A 21,596-nucleotide genomic window follows, 5' to 3' on the forward strand; every position below is an offset into this window, starting at 1 on the left:
CGCACCGGACCCCCTTTCAGAAGGGACGTGATGGGAGCTGCCACCTGTCCAAAACCCCGGATAAACCTCCGGTAGTAATTCGCAAAGCCCAAGAACTGCTGCACCTCTTTGACAGTGGTTGGGGTTTGCCAATTACGCACAGCTGACACACGATCCACCTCCATTCTCACCCCTGACGCGGACAACCGATAACCCAAAAAGGAGACCGACTCCTGGAAAAACAGACATTTCTCTGCCTTGACATATACAGTGAGGGAAAAAAGTATTTGATCCCCTGCTGATTTTGTACGTTTGCCCACTGACAAAGACATGATCAGTCTATAATTTTAATGGTAGGTTTATTTGAACAGTGAGAGACAGAATAACAACAAAAAAATCCAGAAAAACACATGTCAAAAATGTTATAAATTGATTTGCATTTTAATGAGGGAAATAAGTATTTGACCCCTCTGCAAAACATGACTTAGTACTTGGTGGCAAAACCCTTGTTGGCAATCACAGAGGTCAGACGTTTCTTGTAGGTGGCCACCAGGTTTGCACACATCTCAGGAGGGATTTGTCCCACTCCTCTTTGCAGATCTTCTCCAAATCATTAAGGTTTCGAGCCTGACGTTTGGCCTCCACAGATTTTCTATGGGATTAAGGTCTGGAGACTGGCTAGGTCACTCTAGGACCTTAATGTGCTTCTTCTTGAGCCACTCCTTTGTTGCCTTGGCCGTGTGTTTTGGGTCATTGTCATGCTGGAATACCCATCCACGACCCATTTTCAAAGACTTGGCTGAGGGAAGGAGGTTCTCACCCAAGATTTGATGGTACATGGCCCCGTCCATCGTCCCTTTGATGCGGTGAAGTTGTCCTGTCCCCTTAGCAGTAAAACACCTCCAAAGCATAATGTTTACACCTCCATGTTTGACGGTGGGGATGGTGTTCTTGTGGTCATAGGCAGCATTCCTCCTCCTCCAAACAGTGCGAGTTTAGTTGATGCCAAAGAGCTCCATTTTGGTCTCATCTAACCACAACACTTTCACCCAGTTCTCCTCTAAATCATTCAGATGTTCATTGGCAAACTTCAGACGGGCCTGTATATGTGCTTTCTTGAGCAGGGGGACCTTGCGGGTGCTACAGGATTTCAGTCCTTCACGGCGTAGTGTGTTACCAATTGTTTTCTTGGTGACTATGGTCCCAGCTGCCTTGAGATCATTGACAAGATCCTCCCGTGTAGTTCTCATGATCATTGCAACTCCACTAGGTGAGATCTTGCATGGAGCCCCAGGCCGAGGGAGATTGACAGTTATTTTGTGAAGCTTCCATTTGCGAATAATCGCACCAACTGTTGTCACCTTCTCACCAAGCTGCTCGGCGATGGTCTTGTAGCCCATTCCAGCCTTGTGTAGGTCTACAATCTTTTCCCTGACATCCTTGGAGAGCTCTTTGGTCTTGGCCATGGTGGAGAGTTTGGAATCTGATTGATTGATTGCTTCTGTGGACAGATGTCTTTTATACATGTAACAAGCTGAGATTAGGAGCACTCCCTTTAAGAGTGTGCTCCTAATCTCAGCTCGTTACCTGTATAAAAGACACCTGGGAGCCAGAAATCTTTCTGATTGAGAGGGGGTCAAATACTTATTTCCCTCATTAAAATGCAAATCAATTAATAAAAACTTTTACATGCGTTTTTCTGGATTTTTTTGTTGTTATTCTGTCTCTCACTGTTCAAATAAACCTACAATTAAAATTATAGACTGATCATTTCTTTGTCAGTGGGCAAACGTACAAAATCAGCAGGGGATCAAATACTTGTTTCCCTCACTGTAGGTCGTGCTCCAACAGCCTCCTCAATACACGACGCACCAGGGCTATATGCTCGGCTCGGGTAGACGAGTACACTAGAATGTTATCAATGTACACGACCACCCCTTGCCCCTGCATATCCCGGAAAATGTAATCTACGAAGGATTGGAAGACTGATGGAGCATTCATCAACCCATATGGCATGACGAGATACTCGAAATGACCTGACGTGGTACTAAACGCTGTTTTCCATTCGTCGCCCTCCCTAATGCGCACCAAGTTATACGCGCTCCTGAGATCCAGTTTTGTGAAAAACCGCGCTCCATGCAATGACTCCGTCATGGTCGCAATCAGAGGGAGTGGATAACTGTATTTCACAGTAATCTGATTGAGACCACGGTAATCGATGCACGGGCGCAACCCTCCATCTTTTTTCTTCACAAAAAAGAAGCTCGAGGAGGCGGGAGAAGTGGAGGGCCGTATGTAACCCTGTCTCAAAGATTCTGCTATGTACGTTTCCATAGCTTTTCTCTCCTCTTGAGACAAAGGATACACGTGGCTCCGTGGGAGCGCTGTTCCTGCCTGGAGATCAATCGCACAATCCCCCTGTCTATGAGGAGGCAACTGCGTCGCCCTAGCTTTACTAAACACGAGAGCTAAATCCCCATATTCAGGCGGAATGTGCAGTGCGGGCACTTGGTTTGGACTTTCCACTGAAGTCGCCCCTACGGAAACACCCAGACATCACCCCTCACACTGAGCAGACCACCCATTGAGAGCCCTCTGTTGCCACGAAATAGCAGGGTTATGGGTGCTTAACCAGGGAATTCCCAGCACCACCGGGTACGCAGGAGAGTCGATCAGATACAACTGTATAGTCTCTTCATGACCCCCCTGCGCACACATCCTAAGTGGCGCTGTGACTTCCCTAATCAACTCCGACCCCAACGGGCGGCTATCTAAAGCATGAACGGGAAAAGGCTTGTCAACAGGCAGGAGAGGGATCCCTAAATCTAAACAAAACTTCTGATCAACAAAATTCCCAGCTGCGCCTGAATCTACTAGCGCCTTATGCTGGGAATGAGGTGCAACCTGTGGAAAACAAACAGGTATACAAAAGTGCGCAACAGAGAGCTCTAGGTAAGTGGGGCGTCTACTCACCTGGGAAGGCTCCCCAGTGCGTGGCCTGTTGTCTCCTCCCTCGGGGAACCCTCCCCAGCACCTGGCTGCAGTGTGCCCTCCACGACCGCACTTGGTGCAGGGGACAGGCCCCCTCGGGTTCCTCCTCCTCCTTTCTCTAGCGCCAGCACCCCCGAGCTCTATAGGGCTCGGCTCGGAGGTGCCGGAGGGTGGAATGGACGGACCCCACTCGGGACGTCCACGGGTGGCCAGCAGGGTGTCCAGACGGATGGACATATCGACCAACTGGTCGAAGGTGAAATTGGTGTCCCTGCAGGCCAACTCACGTTGAACGTCCTCCCGTAGGCTACATCGAAAATGGTCGATGAGGGCCCGTTCATTCCACCCTGCGTCTGCCGCTAGAGTCCGGAACTCCAGCGCGAACACCTGTGCGCTCCTCCTCCCCTGTCTCAGGTGGAATAGACGCTCCCCCGCCGCTTTGCCCTCAGGTGGATGGTCGAACACGGCCTTGAAGCGACGGGAGAACTCGGCGTAGGAGATGGTGGTGGCGTCCATCCTCCTCCACTCGGCGTTGGCCCATTCCAACGCCTTGCCCGTGAGACAGGAGATGAGGGCGGAAACGCTCTCGTGTCCCGAGGGCACCGGGTGTACAGTGGCCAGGTAGAGCTCCACCTGCAGGAGGAACCCCTGACACCTGGCAGCTGTTCCGTCATACGCCCTCGGGAGCGAGAGCCGAATCCCACTGGGTTCCGGACCTGGGACTGGTGGACCGGCCGATGGGGGTGGCAGGGTAGGTGGAGGTGTGGGTACCCCTCTGGACTCCCATCGGTGCAGGGTGTTGATGACGTCCTGTAGAGCGGTCCCCAGTTGTCTGATCTGGTCATCCTGGCCGCGGACATGCTCCTCCAGCGACTCAGGCGTGACTGTTGCTCCTGCTGATTCCATTATTAAAGGTGTGTGATTCTGTCAGGGGTGCTGAAGGTGGGTGTGGTGCAGGAATCAAGCGCAGGACGCAGAAGCTAAGTCCAAAAGACTTTAGTGAATTATTCACGTAGTACACGAGCACAATAAGCCCGGAGGCGAAAATAAAGGCGCACACAGGCGTCAAACAAAAGGCACACTAACATGTGCGAAAACCTCTCCAAACAACGGAGGGAAGTACGTAGCTCAGAACACCGAAACAGAAGAGCAATCACACACAACACCATACACACACAACGAGAACTAAATAGGACACTAATGAGGACTAACTAGACACAGGTGTACAACATCAAGACAAAACCAAACGAACATGAAACATAGATCGGTGGCAGCTAGTACTCCGGGGACGACGACCGCCGAAACCTGCCCGAACAAGGAGGAGGAGCAGCCTCGGCCGAAACCGTGACAGTTATTGACAGTCCTGTCACTGATTTCCCAACATGCAATTAAATTAATCTTATTATTTTAATTCATTTTATATATTTTTTGTTCCATCAATTTTAAATGACCCTATTTGTAGTATGTTTTTAATTGTCTGTTTTATATGTATTGGCTTTAATCTATAAACAATCAGTCCGTTGACTATCAAAGTTAAAATTTGTTGTGGTGTCACGGCTAATTGTGTCCCCCCTCCCCCAGCGTGGTCGTATCCTGGTGTCGCTGTGCTACAGTCCAGAAAAGAGCTGTCTACTGGTTGGCATCGTACGCTGTGCCCACCTCGCTGCCATGGACTCCAATGGGTACTCTGACCCCTTCGTCAAGATGTAAGTCTTGACGCACACACACACAAAGGACGGAATGATTATGTGATGATGGATGGAACAAATGGAGGAACGAATGGAGGGAGTGAAGGAGAGGTTGTTATTGTTGTCCCTTGTCGTTTCACATTACTGGTTGTTATACATTAGTAGGTCCTGTGGTGTCCTGTTGCTAGATGCCAGTCAGCAGTCATCCCTGTTGTGCTGGCTGGCACATATAGGGCACCAACAAAGGCTCTCTAACATTACCGCATAAATGGAAGAGGCAAGTGGAAGGAGGAGAAAGTAAGGAACTTGTCTGTCGGCCCTGCATTAAAGACTAACATTTGTTAAAGAGAATTGTGATAAATAAAAAAGTATACCAGTTTCATTTAAGGACCAAAAATGTACAGCTGTGCCATATAGATTGCAAAATAGTTGGGAAGAGATTCTCGTTGTACCGTTTCCATGGCGCATGGTTTATGAACTGATACATAAAACAACGCTTGATTCAAAACGCAGAGTTTTTCAATTTTAATTATTATACACAATTCTTGAAACCAATAGAATGTTATATATATGGGGGATACAACCATCCCAGCTCTGCAGATTTTGCTGCGAAGAGACAAAATCATTAGATTATTTGTTTTGGTTCTGTCAATATGTAGCTTGTTTTTGGTTGCAGGTTCAGGAATGGCTGAAGAATTGCAACATTTACCTGGAGCTAACTCTGCAAATAGCACTGCTGGGTGATTTGAAAAGTCGTAGTCAATCGATCAATAATATAGTACTCTTAGCAAAAAATGTTGTCTTTCATTTATCATCTTTAGAAACTATGAGAAAAGAAAGGTTCAGAACATTTGTGAAACATCACAGCACAGTTGACAAATATATGGCAAATAGTAATTAAATTGGATGGTGTTCAGAGATAGATGGGAGGGCTTGAGTGGAGCTGAAGGGTCGGACAAAAAATAACAAGATAATTAATGTAAAATATTGTCACGATCGTTATACGGAGTAGACCAATGGGCAGCGTTAGTTGCGAACATACTTAACTTTATTATCTTAAGTGATAATATAACAACAAAATAATAAACGAAACGTGCAGTCCTACGGTTAACACAGAAACAACCAAACGGAAACAAGATCCCACAAACACTAAGGGAAACAGACTGTTTAAATATGGCTCCCAATCAGAGACAACCAGCAACAGCTGACACTCGTTGCCTCTGATTGGGAGCCACTCTGGCCAACATAGAAAATCAACAACTAGAACTCCCACACAGAACATAAACACATAGAATCTACACAACCTGGCTCAACATATAGAGTCCCCAGAGCCAGGGTGTGACAGTACCCCCCCCCCCCCCCCAAAGGCGCGGACTGCGACCGCGCCTCAACAAAACCCAAACAGGGGAGGGCTGGGTGGGCATTCGTCCTCGGAGGCGGTTCCGGCTCCGGGCTTGACCACCACCCTTCAATAATCCCCCCGTAGCGCCCCTGGTCCGGTCTGGTCCCGCAGGCTGGAGCTGGACTGGACATCGAAGGAGCGGATTGCTTAAGCTCCGTTGTGGAGCAGCTGACCGGTACCTGATCAGGCACCGGTGACCCAGGCACGGGTTGTGCCGGACTGACGACGCGCACCCCTGGTTTGGTGCGTGGAGCAGGAACGGACCGGACCGGGCTGACGATGCGCACCCCTGGCTTGGTGCGTGGAGCAGGAACGGACCGGACCGTGCTGACGACTCGCACCCCTGGCTTGGTGCGAGTGGCAGGAACAGGCCGGGCCGGGCTGGCGACGCGCACCGTAGGCTTGATGCGAGGAGCAGGAACAGGCCGGGCCGGGCTGGCGACGCGCACCGTAGGCTTGGTGCGAGTGGCAGGAACAGGCCGGGCTGGGCTGGCGATGCGCACCGTAGGCTTGGTGCGAGGAGCAGGAACAGGCCGGGCCGGGCTGGCGACGCCCACCGTAGGCTTGGTGCGAGTGGCAGGAACAGGCCGGGCCGGGCTGGCGACGCGCACCGTAGGCTTGGTGCGAGGGGCAGGAACAGGCCGGGCTGGGCTGGCGACGCGCACCGTAGGCTTGGTGCGAGGAGCAGGAACAGGCCGGGCCGGGCTGGCGACGCGCACCGTAGGCTTGGTGCGAGTGGCAGGAACAGGCCGGGCCGGGCTGGCGACGCGCACCGTAGGCTTGGTGCGAGGGGCAGGAACAGGCCGGACCGGGCTGTGGAGACGGATAGGAGACCTGGAGTGAAGAGCGGCCACAACCCGTCCTGGCTGAATGCCTGCCTTCACACACTCTGTGTGAGGCATCCGCACAGGACGCACAGGGCTGTGTACCCGTACTGGCATAACAGCACGTGACACTGGCGCAGGATATCCGGGACCGAGGAGAGGCACTGGAGACCACGAGCACTGAGCCGGCACACTACGTCCTGGCTGCATGCCCACCTTCGCAAGACACGTGCGGGGTGCTCGCACAAGACGTACCGGACTATGCCGGACCACTCGTGGCACAGTACGCCGCTCCGCATACCGCGGAACCTGCCCAGTCCCATGCTGCCATGCCTGAGTACGGGAAGTTGGCTCTGCTCTCCATCCAGGCTCCGTCAACCTGCCTTCTGGCCCCCCAAACCCGGTGGCCTCCTCTCCAAATGTCCCAAATCGCCCTGTGGCAGCCTCCTGCTGCCCAGTCGCCCATGCCGTGTGCCCCCCCCTAAAATTTTTTTGGGGTTGCCTCTCGTCCGACCGACGACGACACTGTTTACGCCGTTGCTCCTCTCTCCGTCGCGCCTCTACCGTCTCCTTCCATGGCCGGCGATCCATCCCGGCCTGGATTTCCTCCCAGGTCCAGGACCCCTGCCCGTCCAAGATCTGCTCCCACGTCCAGGCTGCCTGCTCCTGGACACGCTGCTCGGTCCTGGTATGGTGGGATCTTCTGTCACGATCGTTATATGGAGTAGACCAATGCGCAGCGTTAGTTGCGAACATACTTAACTTTATTATCTTAAGTGATAATATAACAACAAAACAATAAACGAAACGTGCAGTCCTACGGTTAACACAGAAACAACCAAACGGAAACAAGATCCCACAAACACTAAGGGAAACAGACTGTTTAAATATGGCTCCCAATCAGAGACAACCAGCAACAGCTGACACTCGTTGCCTCTGATTGGGAGCCACTCTGGCCAACATAGAAAATCAACAACTAGAACTCCCACACAGAACATAAACACATAGAATCTACACACCCTGGCTCAACATATAGAGTCCCCAGAGCCAGGGTGTGACAAATATACTGTGTCCGTAAAATGTATATAGGTTCAGAACTTTTGTGAAACAGCACAGTTGAAAAATATATGGCAAATAGAAATCAAAACAAGATGGTCTTCAGAGATAGATGGAAGGGACTGAGGGTAGCTGAAGGATGCGACTAAAAACAAACAAAAGAAAACTATTGTAAAATATACTGTGTCCGTAAAATATATACAGTGGGGAAAAAAAGTATTTAGTCAGCCACCAATTGTGCAAGTTCTCCCACTTAAAAAGATGAGAGAGGCCTGTAATTTTCATCATAGGTACACGTCAACTATGACAGACAAAATTAGATTTTTTTTCCCCAGAAAATCACATTGTAGGATTTTTAATGAATTTATTTGCAAATTATGGTGGAAAATAAGTATTTGGTCAATAACAAAAGTTTCTCAATACTTTGTTATATACCCTTTGTTGGCAATGACACAGGTCAAACGTTTTCTGTAAGTCTTCACAAGGTTTTCAAACACTGTTGCTGGTATTTTGGCCCATTCCTCCATGCAGATCTCCTCTAGAGCAGTGATGTTTTGGGGCTGTCGCTGAGCAACATGGACTTTCAACTCCCTCCAAAGATTTTCTATGGGGTTGAGATCTGGAGACTGGCTAGGCCACTCCAGGACCTTGAAATGCTTCTTACGAAGCCACTCCTTCGTTGTCCGGGCGGTGTGTTTGGGATCATTTTCATGCTGAAAGACCCAGCCACGTTTCATCTTCAATGCCCTTGCTGATGGAAGGAGGTTTTCACACAAAATCTCACGATACATGGCCCCATTCATTCTTTCCTTTACACGGATCAGTCGTCCCGGTCCCTTTGCAGAAAAACAGCCCCAAAGCATGATGTTTCCACCCCCATGCTTCACAGTAGGTATGGTGTTCTTTGGATGCAACTCAGCATTCTTTGTCCTCCAAACACGACAAGTTGAGTTTTTACCAAAAAGTTATATTTTGGTTTCATCTGACCATATGACATTCTCCCAATCCTCTTCTGGATCATCCAAATGCACTCTAGCAAACTTCAGACGGGCCTGGACATGTACTGGCTTAAGCAGGGGGACACGTCTGACACTGCAGGATTTGAGTCCCTGGCGGCGTAGTGTGTTACTGATGGTAGGCTTTGTTACTTTGGTCCCAGCTCTCTGCAGGTCATTCACTAGGTCCCCCCGTGTGGTTCTGGGATTTTTGCTCACCGTTCTTGTGATCATTTTGACCCCACGGGGTGAGATCTTGCGTGGAGCCCCAGATCGAGGGAGATTATCAGTGGTCTTGTATGTCTTCCATTTCCTAATAATTGCTCCCACAGTTGATTTCTTCATACCAAGCTGCTTACCTATTGCAGATTCAGTCTTCCCAGCCTGGTGCAGGTCTACAATTTTGTTTCTGGTGTCCTTTGACAGCTCTTTGGTCTTGGCCATAGTGGAGTTTGGAGTGTGACTGTTTGAGGTTGTGGACAGGTGTCTTTTATACTGATAACAAGTTCAAACAGGTGCCATTAATACAGGTAACGAGTGGAGGACACAGGAACCTCTTAAAGAAGAAGTTACAGGTCTGTGAGAGCCAGAAATCTTGCTTGTTTGTAGGTGACCAAATACTTATTTTCCACCATAATTTGCAAATAAATTCATTAAAAATCCTACAATGTGATTTTCTGGATTTTGTTTTCTCATTTTGTCTGTCATAGTTGACGTGTACCTATGATGAAAATTACAGGCCTCTCTCATCTTTTTAAGTGGGAGAACTTGCACAATTGGTGGCTGACTAAATACATTTTTCCCCCACTGTATAGTATGTATAAGCTGGAAGTAGAAGACTAGGTGTTGTTGTCCATTAGTTTACTCCAATTAGGGGAGGGGTGGTAGGGTTAGGAGAACATAATAAAGGAAAATATATATTTAAAAAAAAAATATATATATATATTTTATAAATTTACAAAAATATATATATATGGGGGATTGGAAATGATGCAGACAATTACATTGATGGAAGCCACAATCTATCTGCAATAATAAAACTGATCTACCCCCTTAAAAAGAAAAGGTTCTTGACATTATTAGATGAAGGGAGTGGGAAAGCTTACTCCACAGCTAGCTTGAAATCTCGCCAATGGTGCTATCAAATTGGATCCTTTTCTATAGCTCAACTGGTTTGTATGTTGTCAGGTGTGTTGGTGAGGTAGAGGACCCTGGTTCAAGCCCAGTCAGAGGCAAGTTCAGGCAGGCAGCGCTGTATGCTAAGCTAGCACACTGATGCTGGTTATATCTATGTGTAATGACTACATATGTCACATTGACAGTCTCTACCACAACCTTGTTTTAGTGCATGATTCATGAATCATGACACATTGAAACCTTACTTATGCTCCATACAAATTCACAGGGAGACTGACTGGCATAAATAAATACATGTAACATAAATCAATAATCAACTGCTATTACTCTCTAGAGTCTACACTGCCAATAGTCAATGTTTCCCAATCTGGTCCTACAATACCCCTTGGACTGCATATTTTCTCTTCCAGTTTGGGAAAATAGTACACCTGATTCAACTAATCAGCTACTCGTCAAGCCTGTGATTAGTTGAATCGGGTGTGCTGGGTGTGCTAGTTCTGGGCTGGAACCAAAATGTGCAGTTGTGAAAGGTTTCCTAGGAGCACATTGGGAATCACTGTGCTGGCTTTATATAAGCTAGGAGGTTCATTGTTATTCATATGACAACCTGTACTGTACATATACTGTAGGCATCATGTCTTGACAGAGCATTCAGGCTGAGCCAGAGTCCCAAATGGCACCATATTTCCTATGGGCCCTGGTCAAAGGTAGTACACTAACTAGAGAATAGGATGTCATTTGGGACACATTCTTGGTGTAAACAGATCATCATTATTCATACACTTCACACCTGAATATGAAAATCCCCAACAGTCAATAGATTCCGTTTCTACCCCTACATGGTTTCACAAAAAATAACCAACTTGCTATTAGCTTGTAGTGTTGATTGTGTTGAGATGGTGCTTTACAGGCATAATCTGTAGCTTTTGATTGAAACAGAGTGGTATACTATGATCTACTCAGGATTTTATCAAGTGTCTTTGCTGCGAGTTGAGCACTAATGAAATCAGATTCCCTCCCTCTCGCAAAGGTTGCGTCATCATCCCCTTCATTTGAGGAAGATGACTGATTAAATATTTTAAGAAAATGTTTTTGGGTGTGTTAAAAAAAGGTTAATGTTAAAATACCTATCACGTTACATATTTAGCAATAACAGAATGCATTTAAAACTTCACCCACAGTAAAACTTTTGTAGGACTTAATACAATTATTTTATCGATAGGAGGAGGGAAAAGGTGCTTGTGCATTGATAAGCACCCCAAAACACACCAAAGATGGCATTCATGATCAGTAATAAAATAAAGACAGCACTTCTAAAAGCCTATTTCACACCATAGCCTGCTGAATTTGCAAGATGATTTTGGCACAAATGAAAATGTGGCACTGACTCGCCCATGGATTGATGTTTCAGCATTGTCTCAATGAAGAGTTCGGCGTTCGACTATCCACGTGCAGTTAGAAGCCTGCTAGAGTTAGCAGCAAGGCAAACTAGCAATATCCACCGTTGTAGTACGGATTAAGCCTGAGCTGGAATGTGAAGCTAACTGAAGCTGGCTAGCTTTAGAAAACCCTGAGTAGTTCTAGCTTGCTTCGTAGTATACCCTTCTGATTCGTAGTATACCCTTCTGATTCGTAGTATACCCTTCTGATTCGTAGTATACCCCTCTGATTCGTAGTATACCCCTCTATAAATGTATAATCAATCAAATATATTATTTTTTTACATCAGCAGATGTCACAAAGTGCTTATACAGAAACCCAGCCTATAACCCCAAACAGCAAGCAATGCAGATATAGAAGCACAGTGGCTAGGAAACTCCCTAGAAAGGCAGGAACCTAGGAAGAAATATAGTGCCGGGTGGAGATTATAAGAGTACATGGCCATGGGTGCAACAGGTCAGTACCTCAGGAGTAAATGTCAGTTGGCTTTTCAGAGCCAAGCATTCAGAGGTAGAGGTAGAGGTAGAGGTAGAGGTAGAGGTAGAGGTAGAGGTAGAGGTAGAGGTAGAGAGAGAGAGAGAGAGAGAGAGAGAGAGAGAGAGAGAGAGAGAGAGAGAGATATTTAATGCATCACCAATCAATATGAGAGATTGAGCTTATGGAATGTGACTGTATCTCGGAAGTCAGTGGGCGTAAGGATGGAGAGAAGATGCTAGTCGAGAGGAAAATTGGTTTATTAATGACTACACATATCCTCATTCTCATTCATGACTCCCTCATATACACTCCTCCCCCATCCCTATTGAGATTTAGGAAAATATGTAGGAAGTAGGAACTCAATCTAAACACCAAAGGATGGAGAGAAGAGGTTAGTCAATGGGGCAAAAAGAGGTCCATCACTGACTACATATACTCTCATTCTCATTCATGACTCCCTGAAACGCATACTACTCAACCAACCTCCCCATTGAGATTACTGAGCTGTGAAGCGAACTTCTTCCAGTCCAGACTAGAATCAGATAAAGAAACGAAGCAGAGAAGCAGTAAGCAGACAAAAAGAGATGGTTTTCTTTCTTTTTTTCCTTCTTTTGTTTTTCTCCACTTTTTGCTGTTCATTGATTTGTTCCTGTTCTTTAGAGCCAGAGCTGGGTGTCTTATCTGCCTCTATTTTGATGTATGGCGCGATAGAGTCCTGGAGCCGAGAGATTGTCTCAGTTTTTCTCTCATTTTCCCCGCTTTTACATTTTTTCTCCATCTTTAATCTCTTTTTTAAAATCTTTGACTTGCAGTATCTGTTGTTTAGTATGTCAGAGCTGCGTTCAAGGAGCTCTCTTTCTTTACAGTCACAAATCGTATTTTAGGCACTCTCTTATTTGAGAGTTTCTCATCTTTTGCTGTCTTTGACGTGCAGTGTCTGTTGTTTAGTATCTGAGTTACGTTCAAGGCACTCTGTTGTTTTACTGTCACAAATCAAATGATTTGTCCACGACATCCACTCCATGTGATTAAGTAGGCTTCTGTCTGAGTTGCCTTCAAGTCTCTTTTCTCTTATAGTTTCTCATCATTTCTGTCTTTGAGGTGCCTCGCCTGTTATTCAGGAGCAAGGTCTATATCTGAGCTGCGTTCGACCCTCTCGCTCTCTCTTCTTGTACAGCCACAACTCTCTTTTTATTTCCTTGGCATACACTGCCTGTTGTTTAGTAGCCTATGTCTGAGCTGCGTTTGAAACACTGTCGCTTCTTTCAGTCTCAAATCTCTTTGAAACTCACCACCTGCTGTGTAGTTAGTGGCCTATTATGTCTGAGCTGCATTCGAGACACCGTCTCTCTTCTCGTACAGTGGGGAGTTGTTCTGTGTGTTTGTTTGAAGTGTGTTCAGTCAAGCTGGTCGGTAGAATCAGAAGCAGTGGAGTGTTGCCACGGCGGCTGCTGTTGTATTGAGTATTGAGTCCTGTTGATCCTGTTTTGGCGAGTTCTGTGGTGCCTGTCTGTGTTCTATTGTAGTTCCTCAAAGATAGTAACTATTTGCCTGTACTGTTTGTGATGATGGTTTAAAGGCATACTCTATAACCTAAGTCTGTACACAGTGCTCAAAACTGAGTAGAGGTGCAGCTGAAATGTAAGTTTTACATGAGGGGAAAAAGGTACAGCTCTCACTCTTAAAGTAAAAACAAATGTTTATTTAGGTTAAAAGCATTGACGTTTCATCATCATAAGAATTGTGAGTCCTCATTTTCCACTCATGGCACTCTGTAACTTTTACAGTTATAAGTGCTGCCCCTGCACTTGCTTGCAAACTGTGACCCTGACTCCTTGGCCGTGATTGAGAGTATCAATCTAGATCTACTGACTGATCTACAAATTACAGTTAGAGTAGGTTTTTAGGAGGCAAAGGTGATTTATAGATCAGTCAGTCTGCTCAGTGAGTCAGTGATCAGTGACTAAGCAGAATTGATGCTATGAAACACGGCCAAGATATGCATCCCAAATGGCACCCTATTCCCTAAATAGTGCATTACTTTTGCCCAGAGCCCTATGGGCCCAGGATGTGTCCCAAATTACACCCTATTCCCTATTTAGTGTGCTACTTTTCACCAGGGCCCATAGGGCTTGAAAACAAAAGTAGTGCTTTAGGGAATAGGGTGCCATTTGGGATGCGACCTGTGTGTGATTGTCACCTGTCAGACTTATTCTCACTGTCTGTAGGAGAGTAACTGCGGTGCGTGTGGATGCCACTCTCTCTCTCTCACTCTGTCTCAGTGTGTGTATCGCTGAAACCTACTTTTATGGAAGCAAGAAGATCCGCTATGCCTCTGGCATCCCAGAATGCATTGCTTCGGTCAGTGTGACACACCTGCACAGCAGTAGTTGGCTGGAGTGTAGAGGCAGGTCAGGGACTTAGCGTGTGTGTATGTACACGTGCATGTGTGTGTGTGTGCATCTTTGTGTGTGCGCGTGCATGTGATATCAACACATACAGATATAGCCTACAGTACACTAAGCTGGAAGCTGATTTGTGTGCTGTCTGCAGTTTCACATACCCATGCAGAAAATATGTTAAGAGATAAAGCAAGGTTCAAGTTTGGGGTCATATGAACTTACACATTGGTTACATCCCAAATGGCACCCTATTCCCTATTTAGTGAACTACTTTTGACCAGGGCCCATAGGGTAAACTTTATAGAGAATAGGGTGCCATTTGGGATGCAGTACAACTTATGGCTGCGGGTCTCCAACTCTGGTCCTGGAAAGCTAATTGGTGTGCAAGCTTTTGCTCCAACCCAGCACTAACACATCTAATGTGAGGAAAGAGAAGAACGAGAGACAGAGCATTCGAAAAATGGTCAACAATGACACTATTTCAGAGCCAAAACTTTGATTTCATTTTTAGGAGGGATAGGAGGAGTGAGACAAAAACAAGAAATGCTAATCATCGATGAGCGAGTCAAAAGCTGGAGCCAAGAGCAAGACAAAACGGGTTCTCAGAGTCCCTGAGTCAGACTCTTAATAATCTTCTCATTACAAATGTCTAGGGGCCTTCAACGAGAGCCAAAAAAGAAACGAGGCAGAGCGGGGCAGAGCTGTGTGAAACAAGGATGTCAGTTTCAAACAATCAACGTTGACTCCAAAAAACATTCCTTACCCCAGGATACTTCAACTGGTGACTATCCGGGAGAATAAAGAAGCAGCACTCTGTTGCTGGGTAAATCTAATAGATTTATTGATGGGAGAAACAACCAATAGGCTTACATTTCGGCATGAATCACCTTCATCAGAGCCTTGAGTAGGAAAAATGTTGGAGGCACCTATATACCCTCGCAGGGAAATGTCGCACTAGTCGTGTCAATCAAACATATCAATGCTGCCAATACTGTCAGTAGCAGTAGCAACTACACAGGTTATTCAAACAAGAGTATGATCGTCATTGGCTGTTTGAAAAAAAAAATGCTGGGCCGGAACAAAAGCCTGCACACCCAGTAGCTCATCCAAGATTGTATGGCTGGAGATCTTGGACTTGGAGATTCCTGACTCAGGCACTCTTATAATAACCATAGAGGTGTATATATTATGTTGTACTTAATTCTGTGCAGAAAAACTTCTCATTGCAAATGTCCAGGGGGCCTTTTCCTAGCCTTTCCAAGATGTGATTGGCTCCTATGGTTTGAGCCGCCTACTACTGGCCTTTACAATTCAATTAACCATATATCAAAATCACAATCACCCACACAACCCCCTCGGCCCTGTTTCGAACGACCAAGAGGCTGTTCCATCAATGTCTTGAAGACCAATATTGACCTCTTGGTCAGTTGCTCTAGGTGGGTTGCCTGCCTTTCTTTTAAATTCCTCTGTTTTCCTCTCTTCTCAGATACAGATCAACTGAAATATTAGAGCAACGTTCCATCAACATTTTAAAGACCAATATAAACCTCTCCAGTAGTGCTGGTGTGTTGCCTACTTACCTTTCCTCTGTTTTCCTCACTCCGTTAATACAGATGAACTAAGATATTAGAGCATTTCATAATTGCTTCAAACCAGACGCCATGAAGAGACATTATATATTTGAAACAAGGATGTCAGTTTCTTTACATCCCAAATGGCAGCCTATTCCCAACATAGTGCACTACTTTCGACCATGGCACATAGGGCTCTGTTGGGATTAGGGTGCTATTTGGAATGCAGTCTGTTCCTCTGGTGCTGAGTGAGCAAACTGTCATTTTAGCCTGTGCTGTGTGGATGTGTGAGCCTCTAAACTGGGCGGTTTGTTTTGCTCCTCTCTCTCCTCGGTCTTCCCTCTCCCCGCTATCCAACTGTCACTCTGTTTCTCTATCTTCTTTCTCTGTGTGAAATTGGCTGTTTTTCTCATTCTTTCACTCTTTTGTCTCTTTCCCTTCATCCCACTCTCTGTCTTGATTTTTCTCCTAGCTTGTATTTTCTCTAACCCAATTTCTTTCTCTCTTTCACTGGGTTGGTTGATGACTCTCTTTCTCTATCTCAATCAATCAATCAAATTCAAATTTGTTTTATATAGCCCTTTTTACATCAGCAGCCTAAAACCTCAAAGAGCAAGCAATGCAGATGTAGAAGCACGGTGGCTATGAAAAACTCACCAGAAAAGGCAGGAACCTAGGAAGAAACCTAGAGAGGAACCAGGCTCTGAGGGGAGGCCAGTCCTCTTTCATCTTTCTATCTCTTTCTTTCTCTAAACATCCCTCTCTCCCTCTTCTCAAACAAACACAATTTGTTTATTTCTTTCACTGGGTTGGTTGAAAACTCTCTCATACTGCCTCTTTCTTTCTCGCTCTCATCCCTCTCTCCCTCCCTCCTGTCTTGTTGTTGTGTACAAACCCCAACCCTAGCAGCACATCTGTTAGCTTGTCAGCGAGTACGTGTTATTCACGTTGGGCCGAAGGTGGGTGGCGTTGGGGAGTGAGATATCTCTCCCCCGCTAGAACATCTTGACTTCTCCGCCTGAATTTATGCTGATGACTCCTCCAATAAAAACCAATGGCCTTCTGGGAAGCCGTCTGTCCCGCTCTTGGCTTAAGCTTTTGAGTCTCTGACTCTCTCATCACCGATTTCTCTCGCCCTTTCCCCAAAAAATGAAATGAAAGTTTTCGTCTCTGAATTTCTTTCTATTTTTTTTCTCTCACGCTTTCAGAATTTTGCACACGCTCTGTCTCTCTTTGTTCTATTTTCCTCCCTCGTTCCGGTGAGGTTTAATGTCATGCCGGGGCGGAAGACAAAATGGAAGATAATTTGCTTTGATGTTTCCAAAGTAATAAAAGACCTGTATCAGAAATATAGGGGAAAAGCGGCATTTTCAGTCGTCATGTCAACTGTCTAATTAAGATTTCCTCTTTTTCTCATTCTCCTCCTCTCCCTTCGTATTTCTCTCTTCCTCTCCCTCTCGATCTCGCTTTCGCTTGCTCTCTTTCTCCTCTGTGCTCTCCCTTGCCCTCTAACTCTCTCTCACTATGCCTCATTCTCTTTCACTCTATATCTCCCTCGCTCTTTTCTCCCCCTCTCTCTCAGTGTGCTGCAGCCTGATATGGGAAAAAAGTCCAAGTACAAAACCACAGTGAAGAAGAAAACTCTCAATCCCGAGTTTAATGAGGTACTTCCACCCGCTCTGAGCACCACAATACACTCTCCCTAATACATAAACCAATACCTGGCAACCTTCCAGTAAACTAATATCTGGCATTCTCCCAATAAACACATACCGATGTAGGATCTTAATTTGAGCAGTTTGCTACAGCAGGAAAATTATCCTGTAGCAACAAGAAATTTGAATTATTATGGGGATTATAATTAATGAACATTTTTGTAGGGGTTGATACATTTTTCGTTAGGGCAAATCAAGTCTGAAATTTCAAAGTGGAATTCACAAACTTTAGAAGCCTTTTTAAAATTCAAATACCCTACAAGTTTGCATTTCCTGCAGTGCAGGAACATTCTCAGCAACAAAAGTGTGATCAAATTAAGATCCTACATCTGTATTTGGCAACCCATTTCTCTGACTCACATTTGGCAACTAGATGTGCAAAATATATAATATATTATACTAATGTTGTTTGTTGAATTATACGCCTTTGGAAGGGATGGAAAGCTATAGCCTACCCCTTCTTATGGATTTGTGAATACATTATTGTCCCATGCATTTACACTACCGGTCAAAGGTTTTAGAACACCTACTCGTTCAAGAGTTTTTCTTTATTTTTACTATTTCCTACATTGTAGAATAATAGAGAAGACATCAAAACGATGAAATAACACATATGGAATCATGTAGTAAACAAAAAAGTGTTACAAATCAAAATAAATTTTATATTTGAGATTCATCAAATAGCCACCCATTGCCTTGATGACAGCTTTGCACACTCTTGGCATTCTCTCAACCAGCTTCAACTGGAATGCTTTTCCAACAGTATTGAAGGAGTTCCCACATATGCTGAGCACTTGTTGGCTGCTTTTCCTTCACTCTGCGGTACGACTCATCCCAAACCATCTCAATTGGGTTGAGGTCGGGGGATTGTGGAGGCCAGGTCATCTCCATCGCTCTCCTTCTTGGTAAAATAGCCCTTACACAGCCTGGAGGTGTGTTGGGTCATTGTTCTGTTGAAAAACAAATGATAGTCCCACTAAGCCCAAACCAGATGGGATGGCGTATCGCTGCAGAATGCTGTGGTAGCCATGCTGGTTAAGTGTGCCTTGAATTCTAAATAAATCACCAGCAAAGCACCCCCACACCAAAACAACTCCTCCTCCATGCTTTACGTTGGGAAATACACATGCAGAGATCATCCGTTCACCCACACCGCATCTCACAAAGACATGGCGGTTGGAACCAACATTCTCCAATTTGTGGACTCCAGACCAAAGGACAAATTTCCACCGGTCTAATGTCCATTGCTCGTGTTTCTTGGCCCAAGCAAGTCTCTTCTTCTTATTGGTGTCCTTTAGTAGTGGTTTCTTTGCAGCAATTCGACCATAGTTTTGATGTCTTCACTATTATTCTACAATGTAGAAAATAGTAAATATAAAGAAAAACCCTTCAATGAGTAGGTGTCCTAAATCTTTTGACCAGTAGTGTAATTCCATAATTTTATTCCAAATACAGAGTACTGTATACAGTATGTGCCTTAATTTGAAAACATTTTCCATCTCCTTCAAGACTGCATAACTACGTACCCTACCATCAACATGAATTTAAGTCAATGCATGTTTCACATTCAATGTTAAACATAATCTGAATAACTTTCCGCTAAGTGTGAATACATCTTTCTCTCTTGCTACCTCTGTTCCTTACAGGAGTTTGTGTATGAAGTTCCACACGACCAGCTGGCGAAGAAAACCCTGGAGATCTCCGTATGGGACTACGATCTGGGGATGAGCAACGACTTCATAGGTAAGAGAAAGGGGGAGTGAGTGAAAGGAGGAGAGAGGTAGAGAAAGCGAGAAATATAGCTAAAGAAAAATGTAATACAATATGTGGGTGCGAGGAGGAGAGCAACGCGGGCCACAGTGTGATGAGCAATGACGTCATAGGTAAAAGAGAGGGAGGGAGAAGAGGAGAAGAAGAAATAGTGAAAGGATGGAAGAACTGAAGAGGGGGATGAAATGAAAGCGAGAGCGACAGAAAGGAGTACTCAATCCCTCAACGGGGTGACACGTCGGATTCCCACTGCTTTGTGAGGCACTAAACGGCTCTGACGTGGCCCGGCTTGTACTGTATATCACAGGAGGCAGGAGTGAGGGAGAACCGGTGGGGAGGCAGCTGGGGGAGAATGGATTGTAGGGATCTGGAAGGCCTTGAGATCAGAGTGTTTTACTCCCGTCTGGAGGCTCCCTGTAACAGGCTGAGTCTCTCTCTCTTTCCGACTGTCTCCCTAGCGCCCTCTCTCTCTCTCGCTCTCTCGCTCTCTCGCTCTCTCTCTCTCTCTCTCTCTCTCTCTCTCTCTCTCATTTTCATTTCAGTAGGGTAGGGGTAGTGTTAAGTGCCTTGCTCAAGGGCACATCGACAGATTTTTTACCTAGTTGGCTCGGGGATTAGAACCAGCGACCTTTCGGTTACTGGCACAACGCTCTCTCTCTCTCTCTCTCTCTCTCTCTCTCTCTCTCTCTTTCACACAGATGCACGCACGCACACACACACACACGCACACACTCAATCTCTCCCTCATGCCCTCTCTCTATCCCTCTCTCTCACTCACACCCCCTCATGTTGTCTCTCTCTCCCTCCATCCCTCTCTCTCATGCTTTTTTTTCTCTCTCTCTCTATTTTTATTTCTCTCTCTCAAGCTGGGGCCATAACGTTTGTGAGTTATTACCTGCGCCAGAAGAGTAGGGGGAAAAGGCCATCGCTCTAACACACTGTTCCGGCTAACCTCCCCCATGACTGTTATCATTATTGTTATGGTGTAATGGCCAACATACACGACGGCCTAGATCTGTTAGCACTGTGGAAAATGACTGTGATACTGGGAGAGACAGAGCGAGAGGGGAGGAAGTGGGGGAAAGAGAAAGGGGGGAGTGACTGAGAGGGAAAATGGGATAAGATGGATAGAGCAGAGAGAGAAAAATGTGGTGTCAAATACTCTCTGTAAAGGTCAGGAAGAATGATGGAGGAAGAAGATAAGGGACAGAAAAATGAAAGGAAAAGAGTAATTATGGAAGGAAGAGAGATAGGAGGAGAGACGGAGAGAGAGTAGCAGTGTCCCCTCTGATTTGTGGGAGCAATTGATGGGCGGACTGGACCTCTCATTTTGCACAAAGACAGAGGTGTCGAGGAAGGAGGAGAAGGGGAGGAATAAAAGAAGAGGAAAAGAGATAGGGAGTGGGATGGCCCCGCCTGGTCCTCCCTCAACCATCTCATCCCATCCATCAGTGTTTCTCTCTCATCCCTCTTTCTCTTGTCCCACGCCGCGTCACACTGTCGCCCGCCGTTTGTCACCCACACCCCTCCGGGCTCAGGGAACACGGTATCGATCTGTTTGTGTGTGTGTGTGTGTGTGTGGAGGGGGGGGGGGGGGTTGGGGGTCATTAGCGGGGTACGTGATGACTCTCTCTCTCTCTTCATCTCTCTCTCCTTTTCCTATCTGTCAATTTATCGCTATTTATCCCTCTCAATTCCCCCCTTTCTTAATCTCTCCCCTTTTTCTTGCTGTTCTCTCTCTCCTTGTGTGTCCCTGTGGGTCTGTCTGTGTGTCCCTGTGGGTCTGTCTGTGTGTCCCTGTGGGTCTGTGTGTCTCCCTGTGTGAACATTTACATTTACATTTTAGTCATTTAGCAGATGCTCTTATCCAGAGCGACTTACAGACCTGTAGGTCTGTCTGTGTGTCTCTGTGGGTCTGTCTGTGTTTCAGAGACAGAGAGAGAGAGAGAGAGAGTGGGTCTGTCTGTGTGTCTGTCTGTGTGTCCCTGTGGGTCTGTCTGTGTGTCTCCCTGTGTGTTTCTGTGAGTCTGTCTATGTATCCCTGTGGGTCTATGTGTCCCTGTGGGTCTGTGTGTCTCCCTGTGTCCCCCTGTGGGTCTGTCTGTGTGTCCCTGTGGGTCTGTGTGTCTCCCTGTGTGTCCCTGTGGGT

At 46.1% G+C, this 21,596-nt stretch overlaps 1 protein-coding gene across 1 annotated transcript in view; it reads left to right on the plus strand.

The window, feature by feature from the left end:
- LOC311112209 (double C2-like domain-containing protein beta) overlaps positions 1 to 21,596 on the plus strand; it is a gene marked incomplete at both ends in the record, with an annotated part of 68,079 nt that overhangs the window by 45,782 nt on the left and 701 nt on the right. The window contains 3 exons of the mRNA XM_084155231.1: positions 4,552 to 4,676; positions 17,545 to 17,626; positions 19,324 to 19,420. Coding sequence (XP_084011357.1) covers positions 4,552 to 4,676; positions 17,545 to 17,626; positions 19,324 to 19,420 — 304 coding nt within the window. The remainder of the gene's footprint in view (positions 1 to 4,551; positions 4,677 to 17,544; positions 17,627 to 19,323; positions 19,421 to 21,596) is intronic.

Source organism: Coregonus lavaretus (assembly GCF_964263955.1).
Source record: "Coregonus lavaretus genome assembly, chromosome: 38".
Lineage (NCBI taxonomy): Eukaryota > Metazoa > Chordata > Actinopteri > Salmoniformes > Salmonidae > Coregonus > Coregonus lavaretus.